The sequence below is a fragment of the Motacilla alba genome, chromosome 5, assembly GCF_015832195.1.
Source record: "Motacilla alba alba isolate MOTALB_02 chromosome 5, Motacilla_alba_V1.0_pri, whole genome shotgun sequence".
Classification (NCBI taxonomy): domain Eukaryota; kingdom Metazoa; phylum Chordata; class Aves; order Passeriformes; family Motacillidae; genus Motacilla; species Motacilla alba.
Genome location: NC_052020.1, coordinates 51,388,332 through 51,405,134, shown reverse-complemented (window position 1 = coordinate 51,405,134; position 16,803 = coordinate 51,388,332). Strand labels below are relative to the sequence as shown.

Genomic DNA, 16,803 nt, shown 5'->3' with positions numbered 1-16,803 from the left:
CGTTCAACGTAGCCTATCATAACAGGTTGATTATTTCATGTATCATAGACATTCTGATTGCTATTCTGACTGCTCTCCCACAGCTGATAGTCAAAGCAGAGCTTTGGGCTACCTGAAGCACCAAATTACTCACAGGTGGTGAATTCTGTTACCTCCAGCATGAGTGCTGGATCTGTAGAACAACGTTAACACTCATCCAGACCACCTTACACCTACAGTTATTCCTAAAGACTATCTAAACTCAAAATATATTCAAAATCCAATAGGCACCTTAATCTTGAAGCAAATGAACTGCTTCAAATATCAGTGCTCACTAATGTTTCTCTGAAAGGGGCTTTAAATACAAGCCAGAACTTACAAACACATCTAGGCCATACTTCAAAACTTAATTGACAGAATAAAAATATATTTCAGTTTTAGAGTTGGTTGTAACTGCAGATAAGGTCAGTGTAGGAAACAAGAATTGGTCATTTAACTGTAGCCTACTGTGTGCAGTTTTGCTAGCACTGAGCAAATGCTTACATTAGCTTGGTAGAAGAGAGATCACCTCATTTAAATTTCCACCAAACTGTCAGAGGCCACATTTCCATCACACTGAAGTAATCTGACAATACCACAGACAAAAAGCAACAGGGGCTCAGTACTTCCAGCGTTTGGGGAATACCACAGGAGCTATTCAGCCTGCAACACAGCTCTGACTGCAGGCACCAGACAGTAAACACCATCGAGGCCCGGAAACTTGCACTGGGCCTTGATGTGAGTATTCCACCAGAAGTTATTCTCAAAGGAACTACAGCTCAGCTACTGGAGTGGAAACTACTCTGTGATATGAAACCAGCTGTTTAGAGTATGTCTGCTACCCTTCTTAATACTTACAATATTATCATACGAGAACAAATAAGACACTTTTGGAGGGGTGGGTGGGGGTGGTAGGACAATGCTAAAATTAACAATTCAACTACTTATACAGAGGTTTTTACCAACAGACAAAAGATTCATTAAAAGATTCTCCAGCACTATTTCCCACTCAACACAAGCAGAGTCTGAGCAGTTGGGACAAGGCCAGGTAGGAAGAAAAACGCCCCTCTTTTGATCTACATGTTGCTACTTTTAGAAAGCTGAGGAGGAATTAGATCTAATTATAAAACATCCTCAGTGAGAACAATACTTCAATCTTTGCACAAGGAAGGAGGAAGGCAACACATCTCTCTGAGGCGGGAAAGGTATACTTGGAAAGCTGAGCAAGGCTTAATTTCATCTGTGAAGTTTGAATCCAGATGTGAAATTTCAAAAAATAAAAGAACAAACAAACAAAACCAACCAAGAGACCTGCAAACCTCTCTACAGAACTGAATTAAAACAAAAAAGGAGCAGAGGAACAATCCCCAAAAGAAAGTCACCTCCCCCAAACCACCCAAATTCCCAGAGCTTATCCTCTGCAGAAAATGCTGTCACAAGTCATCCCAGTTAGTGGATTTCTTTCCTTATTAGCATCTGGACACTTACTCCTCTAAGAATGTCAATGCTACCAGATACTCAGAGGCAGTGGTTCTGTAACTTGGCATTAGTGCTCCCCATAGTATTCCTTCTATCTTTCCTTACTGCAGCAACAGAAAAAGCAGATGGAGAGTTTCCTTCTGAACATCACATGGCCAAGACATCATAAACCCTCAGCATTTCTGTGCACTCAGCTGTATAGCCTGCTCTTACCCAAGCAAGCCTTTAGGAACAAAGGCAGTTTCTGCTGTAATGCCTCAACCATAAAAATGTGTATTTTTAACTTATTTAATATTCTGACTATAAAATATGAGTTAAATAGCAGCTTAAAATATTCTTCTTCATTGGCAATCAGAAGCCTCAGAAACAACTGAATTCAGAGCACACACAGCAACATTTAGATTTGTAGACCTTATTTCCATCTGTAAACTGTCCTCAACTCTAGTTACAGTATTACCCAAACTAGAAAATTCTCATTTTTAATCTTAAACCCCTCAAGATGCCTTTATCTTTTCAAAATGAATAACATTTTTCTGTAAGTACTCCAAGTCAATGGAACAGCTGAAAAACAAAGGCAGTGACTGAACAATAAGCTACACAGGCAAATGGAGTCACATCTACTTAACTTTGAAAATCTAGGAACTTCAATATCACAGATACATTGCATGCAACAATATTAAGATTTCTACTTACTTCCTCATTAAATAATTTGCTAGTTTCTTTTTTAATAGGGTCTATAAGTTGGACCTGGCCTGCAGAGAAGCCCACTAGAAGAGACACACTTTCTGCTGTGGCTGTTAAATGATTGAAGTCGTGGCATGTAGGCTGTGTTCCTTTGTATATCCTTTTGTCTATTGGTTTACTCAAGTCCGCAGCCTGCAAAGAGAGCAAACAGAATTCAGACAGTTTATCACAATACATGCACATAACCACATCTGTTTGAAAACAATGTTCAAACCACACAACAATTAATGCAGTCACAAAACGCTACTTTAAAAAGCAGCTCTGCATTTATGAGACATCCAAGATCTTATCAAAATGTTAATGCTCTTTATATTAAGCAAGTGTACAAACTACACCTGCCCTTGCCTTTGCACCTACAGCAAGTGACAAACCAATGACAACCACTCGGTAGCACAAAGGCTCCTGTGAGTCCTCTGGATACCAGAAGGCTTCTCCTGCCACAAGAGCCATCACAGAGACAAGGTATCTTCAACTTTTCTAGTAGCACTTGTCCAGTATTGAGTACGACCAATTTTGCATTAAAAATACCATATTCTCAATCACACAACTCTTGAACTTTAAGTCTATCCCTTAACAACAGGCAAACGAATGATATTGTTCTCCATAATCACAAAAAAATATCAACCAGTTCCAAAGAGAGCATCTTCTAAGAACAGTGATTCAAGATACTGATCCTTAGATTATAAAATACATTTTACACCACTGAGCTACAAAGTAATTTGCTTCTGAAAATAAAACTCAAATATAGCTCAGACAAAATAAGTGCTAACAAAACTGAGGAATTTCAATATAAACAAATTAAGATCTAACACTAAGTGTCAGAAGAATCAAAAGGAACAGAAAAGCAATTTAAAATGCTCCCTCACTTGTGTCACCCGTGTTTATCCCCATATCACTTCTGAACAGACAACTAAATCTTTCATCATCCAGAGATTAAACCCCACACATTTAATATGCAAGATCATACATCAGGTTCAACCTTGTTTTTTAACCTCCCTATTTATTAGGTTCAGAGTCTGTAATTAGAAAGCTGCAGATACTCAAACAATATTATAGGCCTCAGATGTAGCTGTGATTTGGGGCTCAGATTCTAATATTGATATATACTTTTTCCTTATATTTAGTCAGAGGAAATCAGGCCAGCAATAAAAGAGAAAGTAAACAAGCTTCACATAAAATAGAATTGCTCCAGAGCAGTAAACCTTGGAGGACAAGGATTGAAGAGTAGCAGATCTTTGGTATTCATAGAGCTACACAGAGAGAAACTAGACTTATCAGTAGGGAAAAATCCTAGCCAGCTACACAGGTGAGCCATTTCCAAGGCAAATTTAACTACAGGACTTGCATGACAAGCATTTCTACACAACAATATTAAAGCTGCACTTATGTTTTGCAGCATATATTATAAACCAGTTTAATCAGGTGTAGGGTCTCCTAGGTAAAAACTCCAAAAGGAGATGATGTATTACAATTTCTAAAGTCAGCAGACTAAAAAGTTACTCCCCAGAGTCCAGAGATCCATTTTAAGCTAAAAGAGAATATTACCAATACCTCTTCAAGGAGAAATTAAATAGAATACTAGTTCTACTGGGAGATGGCTGGATAATGTGCAGGCCTGCCACAGAGCATTTACCAGCTCACAGGCTGATGTAAATCTGTGATTTGAAGTTGAAAGATCAAATCCTAAAGGCCTTGCAGTTGTGTCTGAGACTGTGTAATGTTCCCTTGTCCTGTGTCACTAGGAACAAGTGATGGCAAGAGAAAACTCTCAGAACTGGGGAAGCATTTCTAGCTGGAAGAGCAAGCTTCACGAACACATAGCCACACCTCAAATAAAGCAGAATTAAAGCAAAACTCTGAGACTCAAAGTTCTCTCCTCCGGACAGAAATTGCAGCAGAACTCAATGCCTAAGAACAAAGATCCATTCTAAAGTAAATACGACTTGGCCTGAATCATACTGAAAGACCAGAGAACCACAGGCTGTCCACAGCAGAGGATACAGGCATTACCACCTTCTTCTGAATCCTCACTGCCCCTTTAAGCAGCAAAGAATCCATAGGTGGCTATGTTCAAACTATACCTTGCTCTTTTGTCTGGGTGAGATTTTACATCACTAGCTTTTGTTTTTGTTGTCCAACACTTTGGTGTGACAAGTTCCCCATCTCATGAAATTGTATAGTAACAGACCTAGCAACACATGAAATTCTGATAAATTAAATCTAAGCACAGACTTCACTGTGCTTATTCTAGCTGTTCTCTGGGAACCAGATGGCAGTGAGAATCTGTCTGAACTTAAATGAAGTAAAAATAAACTAATTCAACCCAGAATTAACCAGGCTTCTACTGACAGGGATGCCTCGCCTTTTATTTACATGCAGCTACTGCTTTCAGTTACAGCACAGTTGTCTCATGAAGATAAGTCAAATCTACAAGCACTGAAGTACTGCTTTGGTCTACATCTCTCTTAACTGAAAGAGAGTAGAATCAATGGGCACAGCAACTAGGGGACATTTTCTTTATTTCTGCATGAAGGTTGCTATTGGATTTTGCTAAGAACAAGCAAAGTGCTTACTCATAAAATTCAATCACGCATGGGAGTCAGCTTTTCATTAGCTCACCACTAAACCCACTTGCTATTTTGTGAAAGATGTGATTCTCAGAGAAGAGCTTTTACATGAGATCTTGTCCATAAAAAAACTGTCCTATCTAGGATCGGACACTCTTTACTGAACAAGGTGATATGAATTGCCCCCTGCTTAGAAGTGGTGATGTTCTTTGAAAAAACCCAGAAAAATCTTGGGATTAAGTGTTGCCAGGCAGGGAGATTAAAAGCACAGGAGCAGACACCCTCACCATGGCAGCTGGCAGCAAGCTATTTGCACACTTCCTGTCCCAATGCTTTTAAAATTTTCTTCTGGAAAACACTCAGCACTATTCCAGCCTGTCCACTCTGAGAAACTCCCTCAGTTGTGGATGATTCATGATGAGAGCAACGCTTTCAGTAATCACAGCTGAAAGCAGAATGGGGCAGCTGATGCGAGGCAAGGAATATCAAGGCCATCCTTACCTGTGCAAGCCCTGAAGTACATCTCAGCTAATCAAGGCTCTGGGACTGGCACCTTGGCCAACTGATACCTGTGCTAAAAGTCTTTCCTTCCAACATACAGAGGTACTGTAGGCCCATGGCAAAGAGAAAAGGAATAACAGTTTTTGGGCAACAACAGGAACCTCAAACACGTGTATAAAGCCAATGACACAGCTGAACAAAATTGCTGTACCTGGGGCATCAACAGCTTCCAAGTCCTGTCTCTGAGAAGATTAAAACTCTGCCTTAAGAGAACCTCACACTTGCTCACAGAAGAAAAATTGAACATTTGTGTGATGAATTCATACTCTAGAAATAAAACATAAACCATGTAACTGTTTGGGGGACTTCCTGTTCTTATTTATTAAGCTCTCACAGCTCACTGTTTTAACAAAACTATTCCCACTCTGCTGGAGAGGGAGGGAAGAAAAAAAATAATCTAACAGTCTAACAGTAGCCCATTCACCCTGGATTCATGACTTCCAGTAGAAGAGCAGTCAAATGGAACATATTAATCACAGCTTTAACTACATAAACATTAATAAAAAAATGGCAGAAAAAAACCCAACAAAAACAGTTGCCTTAGTCTGAAGCAAATTTTAAGTATTCAGACTCTGATGTCTGAAGTGCCTGATTAGGATGGGCATCAATAACCTTGGTTCTGTAGCTGTGTGTAATTCTAAGGTCAAAGCCAAAGATTAATATCTATCCAAGATATATTTTATTGATCCAAGACTTAGAGCTTTCATAATAAGATTGCCTAAACAGTGAATCACATTATTTTAAGTCACCGTTTAATCACACTCCTTGACAGATGTTATTTCTTCCTGTATCTTTTCCTAACTTATATTTGCAGCTTTCTGCAAATTTTACTTGAATGAAATGTGTCATACATGTTACAATTCTTTCCAAGCTGAAAACATTGCAAAGATATTAATTACTTTATTAATTTATTCCAGGTAAGTTCAATTGTATTCATGAAAAGGCTTCCATTAGATACTTAATAATATTTAATATTACATTTGCCAGGAGACTGGCTTTCAATGGGTCATAGCTGTAAGTGAGATTGAGACAGAATAGTGAAACATTTAATGAAAATTTTACTGCCAAAATATCCTCTTAATAAAATCTCTCTTGTCCAGAGAATTAATTGATCTTGAACAGCAGATTACAGATTGGCTATGTATGTACAGCTCTAGTGCACAATAAAAGAGAAGACACTCAAGAACCAAGACAATGTACTTTTGAAAACAATTTCCTCAGTATTTCTGGAGCTTGGAATTTGTAACTGACTACCTGTAACTTGCTATCTCTTCCATACCTTGCTGTCCAGAGATTTAATAGTCCCTGGTCTAGAAACAGAACGGTTTGAGAAAGCTGTGCTTAATGCTTGTGTTACAAAGCTGTACAGGTTAACAGGAGAAATTAACGTTTACAATTATTACTAAGTGAGTTTCTTTGAACTTCACAGATGCTCTTTGAAACTTGGCTGCAAAAAGAGGCAAGGCAACCCTTGCTGGAGCCCTCTGCTTTACAGAGTCTCCTGCGAATAGGACAGAACCCTCCCTGACTCGCTCATTGCATTAGCAAGGACAGGGGAAACTAAATTTGTTTATTCTTCCTCCTTGTCTGTGATCTCCTTCTCCTTCCTGCAGACATGCCAAAGGACAGGGACCACTGAGGAACACAAGAAAGCAGAGCTACCCAGGGACTTCTGTAGAATTTTCTGGCCAACTCCATTCCTTGTTTCTGTACACAAGTTTCTGACAGAAATACTGACAGCGTCTATTCCACACTCTATTAACACAGGAGTGGACTTCCAGATTTTTTTGTTTTATAGCCCAAATACAGATCATTTAATATAAGCAACAGAATAATTTGTAGTTGCATCACTGTTGTTTCAAGCTGATCTGATCTCACAGCTGGCCCTGCTTGGGGCAGGTTAGACTGGAGACTCTCAGAGGTTCATTCCCACCTGAGTAGCCCTGGAATCCTAAGCTAAGGATCAACCAAAGCAGCAGCAACAGGGCCACTCCCAGCTTACTTAACAGGTCTGGTTTGCATCATAAAGGAAATTCAGGAAGCAAAAAAACTCCAGGAACAAGTTGGTTGTCCTTCTCTATAAAGACCACTGATGTAGGGCAAAAGTTCTGCTTAGTTTATATAAAATACACAACAGAAAGTCCAGGCAACACTTCCTGCAAGTACAAAGCCCTAACAAAACGCTCTTCAGTGCAGCTGAAGTGCCACAGCTTGTCAGCAGCAAACTGGCTGCTACAAATATAACTGCACGTAAGCTGACAGACTGCTGATTTGGCTTTCTCGGCAGAAAGTTTAAAGTCTGGCAAGAACTCACATCATCCCTTCAGATCCAGCATCCCTTCAGGTACACAAAGCTTTCAGACAGTGTACGGGTCAACACATGTTCAATTCAGAAGCCCCCCCAAAAATTAAAAATAGTTTAAAAGCTTCTCAGCTTTCACTTGGAAACTAAAGAGAAAGAAAAAAAGAAAAAAAAAGGTAAAAAATCTCATTAGGATTCAACAAAAAGCCAGTAGATTATCACCATTTGTAAAGTTGCCCTATTTATAGCCACAATAGTTTCTTAAATAAATGAGAGCTGCTTTTTCCATACCTGAGTGATGTGCTTAGTTTCAAGGGTTGCATAATAGGTGTTGTGTGTGTACACAGAGTAGTTTGAAATGTCTCCTGAGCCTAGCAAAGCCATTAATGCCAAGGAAATTGCAAGTCTTTATATTGCATTCAATGTACCTGCTTTATATTAAAGTCACATTTCTAAACTTCAATTTTAAAAATTATTTTTAGTTTTCCATTTCAAATTTGGCTGATCTTCCAACTCCATGAACTGAAGCATCAATAGCTTGCCACTCACAATACTGTTCCTCATAAATGGGTTCCTGTATCTTTGCAGAAGGTTTTTTATAAGTTACAAAGCACTTGATTAAATGCTGAACAGGAACACTTAAGACATGTGACAGTTTCTAGGATACTCTGTAAGAACAGCTCTGCTAGTAAAACAGGGACACCAAGTAATTTTATTTAACCTAATTTTTTTCAAGTGTTCCACACAATTCATCCATAACAAAGTCTTAAAGATCAATTTTGTACAAAGCTGCTTGCAAATCTGGGAAGCTACTTGATATTCTTCTCCCTTCTAGATTTAATTCCCACTTGGGGCATACAAGACATACATGACTTTTGAAAGGAGAAAAACATTACTTAACAAGATTTAAGCATTTATTCAAACAGCAGACAACTGTGACCACCTACATTTAGAGAAAAGCTCTAGACCAGATAACTGGACATAAATCCATATTTAGGCAGAGATCAGTGCAGTTTTCTGAAGGATCCAATAAAATAATCATATTCTGTTTCCAGAAGAATTACTCTAAGCACTCAAACAGAGCAAAGAGCATGCACTGGTTTGAAATAAATCTGTGTCATATTAACTGAACCAACGGTAATATAATTGACAAGATCAAGAAAGTAGATGTGAACACCATAAAGAATGCACATAAAGGACTGGTTGATTTACAGCTTATCATAACAATGTTAAGTCCATTTTAGTAAGGCCATAAACCAAAACATTTCTGTGGTTACAGTGTAGATCAGCACATTCTTTTGGAAGTTGTCTAAGGTGAAAGCACCAGACTACCAATAACCCTAGAAAAAGTAGATATTTTTATTTCTAAGAAGTGTTCAAAACCTCAGAACAGCAGACTCAAAAAAATTGTTTTCAAGACCCCATTCACTTCACAGGTGTACACAGCATCAACTTACTCTTCATTTACAAGACTGAGCAAAGGGCACTAAAACAGTACAAGAATACTAACACATTTGAATTACTGCAGGCCAGGAAGGGTAAGGGAAGTTGAAACAAGGTTTTGAACCCCTCCGCACAAAAATCCCTCTGTCTTCTGAGCACAGAATGCTGTTGCTGCCTCCACCTGTCATAACCCAAGAGAGGTCTGAAGTCCCTGAAACTGTTCCTTTAGAAACTTAAAGCATCTTCAATTCAAGGTGTTACTCGCTTGGTTCAATTTTCACCCATGCTGACACTGCTTCTTTACAGTGGAAGACCAAAACACACAACTTGTGACAGTGCTGTTCAAAGAGCCAGGTCAAACCCAAATTGTTCTAAAGAACTAGCCATGACACAGCCCTCCAGAGCACGTCCTGGTCAGTCCTGACGAGGTCTGAGAGCTTAGCATCCCCAAGAGAAACCCAACAGCCTGCCCGCTCCGCAGACTTGACCAGAAGCACTTCAATCAACTCCAGCATCTTCAGCTGCACTATAATCACACCACTAAAGCTTCAGGCAAGTGACAGGACACTGTAACTTTTCAAAAGGTGTTTGTTTCTCCATATTTAACAAAGTTTATATTATACCTGCAGAACAAAACCTGCTCCTAAAAGCACTTGAATTACACACTTTGCACGACACTGCTTTACTATGAGACAAAAAGAATATATGAGCTTTAACTTGCTCTCGACCCTTCAAACAATCCCTCAGAAACCCATGCTGAAGAAGAGCTAATAAAAGGTATTTCACAGTTCCTTTTGCAAAGTTCCCCTCATCGTGGGTGACAGTTAATGACATGATCAACTCAGATAAAAATTGAGACTATGACTCCAGTGTTCTGCGTTTGGTCACACTAAATCTGTAAACAGGCTAATTAAACAACTCTGAATAAAGTCACTGTATCACACATTCCCAACAGACATGAACTGAATTAGATGTTCTATTTTGGTTTAAGCAATTACTTGCCCTTTTTTTATGAGGAAGAAGGGAGAAGAAGCTCTGATATCAGCATTATTGTCTCTTCCCAATGCCTGGTCTGCAGAACTTTGGCTCTACTGTAACTTAGGCTGCTGGATAAAAACCTCTCCATCAGAGCCCTGATTCAGAATCACGTATGTTGTGCATGTGATGCAGACACCTTCCTCCTCTTCTCCCCCTACTCAGCTCTTTTTAAGAACATATGTAAGAAAGAGATCTCACTGTGCAGTTTTAAGTTCAAAATAATGATCTCTCGGGGTATTTATAAACCATGGGTGACAGGTCACATTTTTACACTGGTTTCCCCTTCACTGGCTTAACAATTAAGACACTGATTTAAGTCATAATACAGACATACTTCATAATCATGGACTCCAAACTGAACTTTTTCTGCCAGGACTTTTTACTCCAGTACCATTTCTTCAATAGTGGACAGATACACGTTCCAGAAGTTAACTCATGAAGTCAGCTGCATTAATGGATTATTGTCCATCCCAGATTTCTTTCATTAATCCATTTATAATGCAAATATGGAAGTTCAATAACACTTACAGGATTTTTTTTTTCCATTAACTACTTTATGGAATTGAAAAGTTGCCAGATTTTAACTCCCACTTCCTGTCCATTATTCACTTATATTACCGAAGCAAGGTACCCTGATGAGTTAATATGTGGAAAAAAGTGTCATTTCTGAATTTTTTCCCCTCTGATTTTACTGAACACCACCTTGTTCCCAAGAAGACAATGATGTCCAATATTCCTCATATACACAGCACTTATACTGATTACTAGAGTAAGCAATCCTGTCCTCAGTATTTACACAAGTTTTCAGATGCCACAATTTTCACCACTGCTCTGAATATCTCTGTAATAATACATTTTTATAGACCTATAAGAAGAGATGGACCTACTGATTTGTACAATGCTGTATGATTTATTCTGTTCTTGTTTCTAATATTCTTCTCCATTCCATTTCTTAAAGAAAGAAATATTTATTAGAACTCAAGTACTAATCAGTTAAGACAATCACCAATATAAATCCACTCTTGTGTAGTAGCTCCAAACTGGCTCAAGTGTTTTCCTCCAATGTGTGCCACCAAGAGATTAGTGGGAACACACGCTGCTGCTCACCCAAGTATCCTAACTGCATCTCCCAAGTTTCTTACAGCTGCCTCTTGCCAGTTAGTCAAACCAGTCCATCTTCAACTTCTGCTGCTCTTCCCCTTTCACTTCTTTTCCTGAAGTTACAGATATACCACATAACTATAAATTACCTTATGTTAAACTCTGTGGGAAGAAACATGTTATTTACTGTGGCTAATCAGTGGCACAATTCTTCTCTTCCTGTGACTTCTAAATTCTTACTTTCCTTTGAGTTAAGCCCTAGTATAATCTTCCAGATGTTTTCACGTTCCACTTTTGTTTTAATTAAAAAGTGCTCAGTAAGTCCTTTTTAAAGAGGTCAGCAAAAAGCAGACTAACCTGTAATTCAATATAACAGTTACTGTCACAACAAGAACTCCTGAACACCATTTCATAAACTGTTTGTTCCATCACCTCCAACATTTCACGTTCCAGTAACACTACTTCCCAGTTATAATGACAGCAAGCCTCCCTTCCCAAGAGACCATGTGTTATAAAGACAGAGGCAAATTCATCATAGTTTCTCAGTAATAACCTAAACTGCTTTCCCTGAGCCTCCAACTGCCTCCCATAATCTCCAATCCATGTTATGCAATGCATAAAGTGATGAGGTGGAGTCACATGTTAGGGTAGGTGCTCATGATCACAGTGCCCAACACCAGCTCCAACCTTGATCTTCAGGAAATCTTTAAAAGTAGTGTAGTCTCAAGCCACAGACTGGCTTTCTGTGTAACAGCTTCCCTTTGGGGGATGAGACTTTGGTGAAGATACGTGGAAATATACATACTAGTTTACATTCAGAAAGAGAAAAATAACTGCATGATTTGCATGTGACCACACCTATGGAAAACTGCACAGCAAGTCACATGCAAAAGGATCAGATTTTGCCACAACATCCTGACAGGACTACAATACCAAACACTGTGTTCACAGTAAGCTGATTACACAGGGAACCTATGAAACTGAAAATCACCCCGTTAAAATACTCACATAAAGACTTTGGCTACAGGTAGCAAGCCTTAAGAAAAACAACTGTGGGAAAGTGAATTAAATGTGGCAAGATCTTTAATATACACAAGTAACTAAAGGATATATATGCAATTTGGAACATAGACAAAACATGAAATACATAGAGATCATATATATATATATATATACACGTATCATACATATAATCATTAACACAGACAAATTTCTGAGAGACAAGACGGAGTCATCTGTGAAACAAGGCACTGCACACTGCAAATATGTCAACCTTGATTACAGTACTTAAGTAATTCAATTCCTCTGTCTCCAAGAGGCCACTCTATTCACTCAATGCCCTTACAGTTAGAGGGCAAGCCAACAAAGAATCTCACTCTTCCCTGCTTGTGAATATTGCCTCCTTTGTGCAAAACTCTGCACTGGCAATTAAGATCTGCTTAATAAAATAGGATTTTAAAACTGTATTCCTTGGGAACCAGACTCTAATAAATTATAAACAAGTATATTTGCTCTCCGAAGCGATTATTTCAGTTTACAAGTTTTCTTTCGTGTGTCTTTGTTTCCAAACTTTGGCATGAATTTCCTACTGTGTTTGCTATGGTAACCAAGCAGCCCGAGCCTCTACTTGAAATTCCATTTAACTGTTTAGCATTGCATATTGATCAAGATACATTAACACCCTTAAGCACCCCAAAGAGTGAAGCAGCCATTCTCATACTGGAGAACCACCTTGTATCACAAACCTCAAATTATTTTTGCTGTTGTTTAAAATGGCAGGGTAGTAATGAAACTTCTTTGCCAAAGATGTACGTAAAAAGCTGCCAGATAAAGAGAATGCACTCAGATGTGAGGAAAGGAGTACACTCAATTCAAAAGGAGCTACATTAGAACAGCAGTCTCTACCTGACACTATCTCCTCCCCTCTGAAAGAAGAGTTTGCATTCATGTCAGAAAGGAGAATTTACTCCAGGAGTACATTTGAATGAGAAAGACTGTTTTCTGCATTAAAGCTTGTTCCCCTGGTGGAAAACTGCTCTGTGTATTTCCAGTGCAAGAGGAGCCAGGTAACTGGCTAACTTGAAGTTCGAGGATTAACACTAACAGGGCAGAGCCAAAGCACAGTTGCTTGCTTCTTTTATTTTCCATTTTGAAGAAAGATCTTTCTTCAAACATTTCTCTCAAACACAGCATCATGAGAAAACGTCTGTTTTAAGCACACAGAATCTTTTCCAATTCCTACAAAACCTGCCAAATACCTCAGCATAGTAAAATTTTATATAGAAGTAAGTAAACAGATTAGGAAAACCTGAGAAAACAGGCTTACTGCTCATATTTTTCAGTCTCACTACACCATATGATTTTAAAAAAAAGAAAGAAAAAAAGCTGGCTGGTCACCAGTTAAAATCTCATCCTTTACTCTGCTCATGGTTTAAGACAGGATTAAACACTTCTGAATTTCATGCCTGTTGTATAAATGGAAAATCAGAATACAGAAAACCACCTCCAAAAAATACACAAAATACAAAATCCCCTCCTAAAGCTTCCCCACAAAACTACTGAGATACTCCAGCATCCATTTAGTTACCATTAAAAGTCTCCTGCTCTTTCCATGCTATCTGCCAAGTGAGCTGTACATCCATTTTTTCATTGAACATTACTGCCTCCAGCTCCTCAGTCTCTTACAGTCCTTTGCTCTCCTGATCTGGAAGCCAGTAAGGTGGCCTCACTGGGTACCACACAGGGAATTGGATTTGTATCACTAAAAATAAATTGCCTTCACTCTGTTCATCTGGCTCAGCCCTAAGAAGCTTCTGGGGGAAACATTCTGCCTCTTGTTAAAATCTATTCTGTACTTCCCTTAGGGTCACAGTATTTTCATTCTGCAGTTCAACTATTAGTAATTGCTTACAGCAGGGCTGGTCAAAAAGCAGGATAATTCTAAATTAATAGTAAATTTTTCATGGTTGGGATTTGTGGAAGATCTGGTAATGTTTCATACACCAGGGAAGGTTTTATATTATTTATTCTCTCCCGTCTTTCTTCTCTTCTAGTGTGACAAAAGCAGTATTTAGGGACTTATTATTTTGCTCAGAAAATTAAAATCGCACACCTCTTTCTCCAGTTTTACATTAGACACCATCCTCTTCTAGTAGGAGTTAAAAATCACCTTCAACACAAGCAACCAGAATTTCTTGCAATATTAAAGACATCTTCTCAATACCTAGTACAATGGCACTAAAGACCTTCTTTATTTCTCTTGTAAACCTCATTTGATACATCTCTGAATTGCATTTATGTCCTCCAGCCTTCAACAGCTGTATCACAAGCTGGCTCAGCTTGTAATCAACACTACACTCTGTGTATCATCTTCTGAAAGTTTTATTGCTGAAGCAAAAATTCCCTATGGATTTCTTCAATGAATTCTCACTTCATCTATGGTTGTGATATCAGCTTGTTTCTCCTTATAAAGTAACTCTGATTATGAACAGTGATGCGTCCCAAAGTCATTAAGAGCACTCTTGCTTCTCTGTATCAATGTCACCATTCAATTATTTCCAAAACCACTCCTAGAAGACCTCCACCTGAAGGTCTCTTCCCAATGGTTGTCTCACATATAAAGAACTTAGCTTTTAATTCTCTCTAACATTTTGTAACAGAATTTCCAAGTTCTAAAATTCCCTCATTTTTAATATCTAATATATGGATCTGAATTTCCACTTCATTCAAGGACGTGAACTTAGTGAGTTACAACTCTCCTTCACTACCAAAGCGTTACACTACAAAGGCTGAGCACCTGAACTTCAAATAAAGCTGGCTATATATACACACCTTATATATTAATGTTTTCCCACCACAGGGAGACAACATTTTATTTTCAGCAAAACTAAAAAGAATCCCTAATGCAGAAATCTACAATGTAAGAATTTCAAAAGCTAAAACTGAAAGGGGATTTGTTGTTGTGGTGGTGGGGTATGTGTTGAATTGCACTCCTGCATGTTTTTCTCTATCTGTATACAATCCAGGATAAGCCTTGCAAAAATACCTGCCTGTCATTCAGCCAAAGGCAGTCAGAAGGTTTTTAGCAGAAATTTTCACTGTTAGGAATAGAGTGAATTAAAAAGCAACTGATTTCAGAATAGCACAGAGCATTCCAAATATTCACAAGCACTAAATAAAGTTTATGTTGGAATCCTGCTTATGGACTGTCACAAGCTATGTAAAGAACACATCACCTTCTGTAAAGGCTGGAGGCACTGAAGCACACATTTTTAATCTCTTCACTTTTGACAAACTGAGAAAGTGAAGTGTACTGTAACAATTATTTCTTTCCTTAACTACACTTCATAATTAAGTTCCGCAAGTATCACTTAATATTTATGCTTAGTTAACCATAATTCAGTTCTCAACAGTTACAATTTAGTACCTTCTAACAGATTCAAAGCTCTAAAGTAAAAAAGTAATAGTTACCTTTCTGATCTCCTTGCTCAGTATTCTCCAGTGGATCCCTTTATTTCCTCCTACAGTCTAGTCACACTATTGCCTACACTTGTAATCAGTCTTTCTCACCTGTTTTTAACACCGAGTGAGGCATAATTCAGATGAGCTTGACAGAGATAAGAATACATGTACTAGATGTACAAAACAAATTAAAATAAGGAAAATAGGTATGTAAATATCAAAAGGATTCCAAGTAAAACCACACATTAGGACACAATTCAGCACCGTTCTCATTCAGTTCACACACTTGCAATATTTATTAAACACTTAGTAAGTTACTTTCACTGGGAAATTGTTTAAATTGGCCCAGCTCTGCAAGCAAAACTGGTTAAAAAAAATCACACCTGTTAAAGGCAGCACTTATTTAAATTAGAGCTGGCAGACTGCTTTTAGATGGCACCCAAAAAATGGAACAAACTGGAAACATTGCATGATTTAATGGCATCGTCATCTCGGAGTCGATCACCTCCTCCCCATGCACACACACAAAAGTTACCTGACCTGTTGGACCAGTGCTCTAGTCAGTCACTCATTCAAAGCCATTACTTTCACTTTACTCCTGAATCCTACTTTTTTTCTTTTCTGAAACAATGGTATGGTTTTGTTACAATACTAGAAAAATGCACTTGTGCAATATTACAACAGCAAACATTGAGGTCGCCTGACGAAAGCAAAAACTGCTTTTGTTTTTTCTTTCATGAGATCAGACATCTGAGGTGTATTTAAAATACTGAACACAAAACTAAGCGGCCTGTAAAAAAAACAAGACTGCTGTAGCTTCATCACTTAAGTTGTTAAAATTTCATCTCCTCTAACTTTAAAAAGATCAAAATATAGTAACACTTAAAAGTTGGCTTTATGAGTGTGTTCTATGGCAAAAAACCCCAAACACCTGCAGTCCCTTGATAAAACCCTAATGTTTTCCGACTTTAAGAGTCAAGATTAAAGTAGAATATTCCTCTCTTTAAAGGTATTCAGAAGTACTGAAACCAAAAAACAAATACAGAGACTTTGAACACAAAATGAACAAATTTTTTTTAAAAACCATCT

At 38.2% G+C, this 16,803-nt stretch overlaps 1 protein-coding gene across 11 annotated transcripts in view; it reads right to left on the bottom strand.

Annotated features, from left to right (window-relative positions):
- WDR20 (WD repeat domain 20) overlaps positions 1-16,803 on the bottom strand; it is a 65,604-nt gene that overhangs the window by 15,853 nt on the left and 32,948 nt on the right. For all 11 annotated transcript variants that reach the window (XR_005257227.1, XR_005257229.1, XR_005257228.1 and 8 more), the window contains exon 2: positions 2,191-2,373. Coding sequence is in view for 8 of the 11 variants with exons in the window: in XM_038139422.1 (XP_037995350.1) it covers positions 2,191-2,373 (183 nt within the window). In the remaining 3 variants the exon portion in view is untranslated. The remainder of the gene's footprint in view (positions 1-2,190; positions 2,374-16,803) is intronic.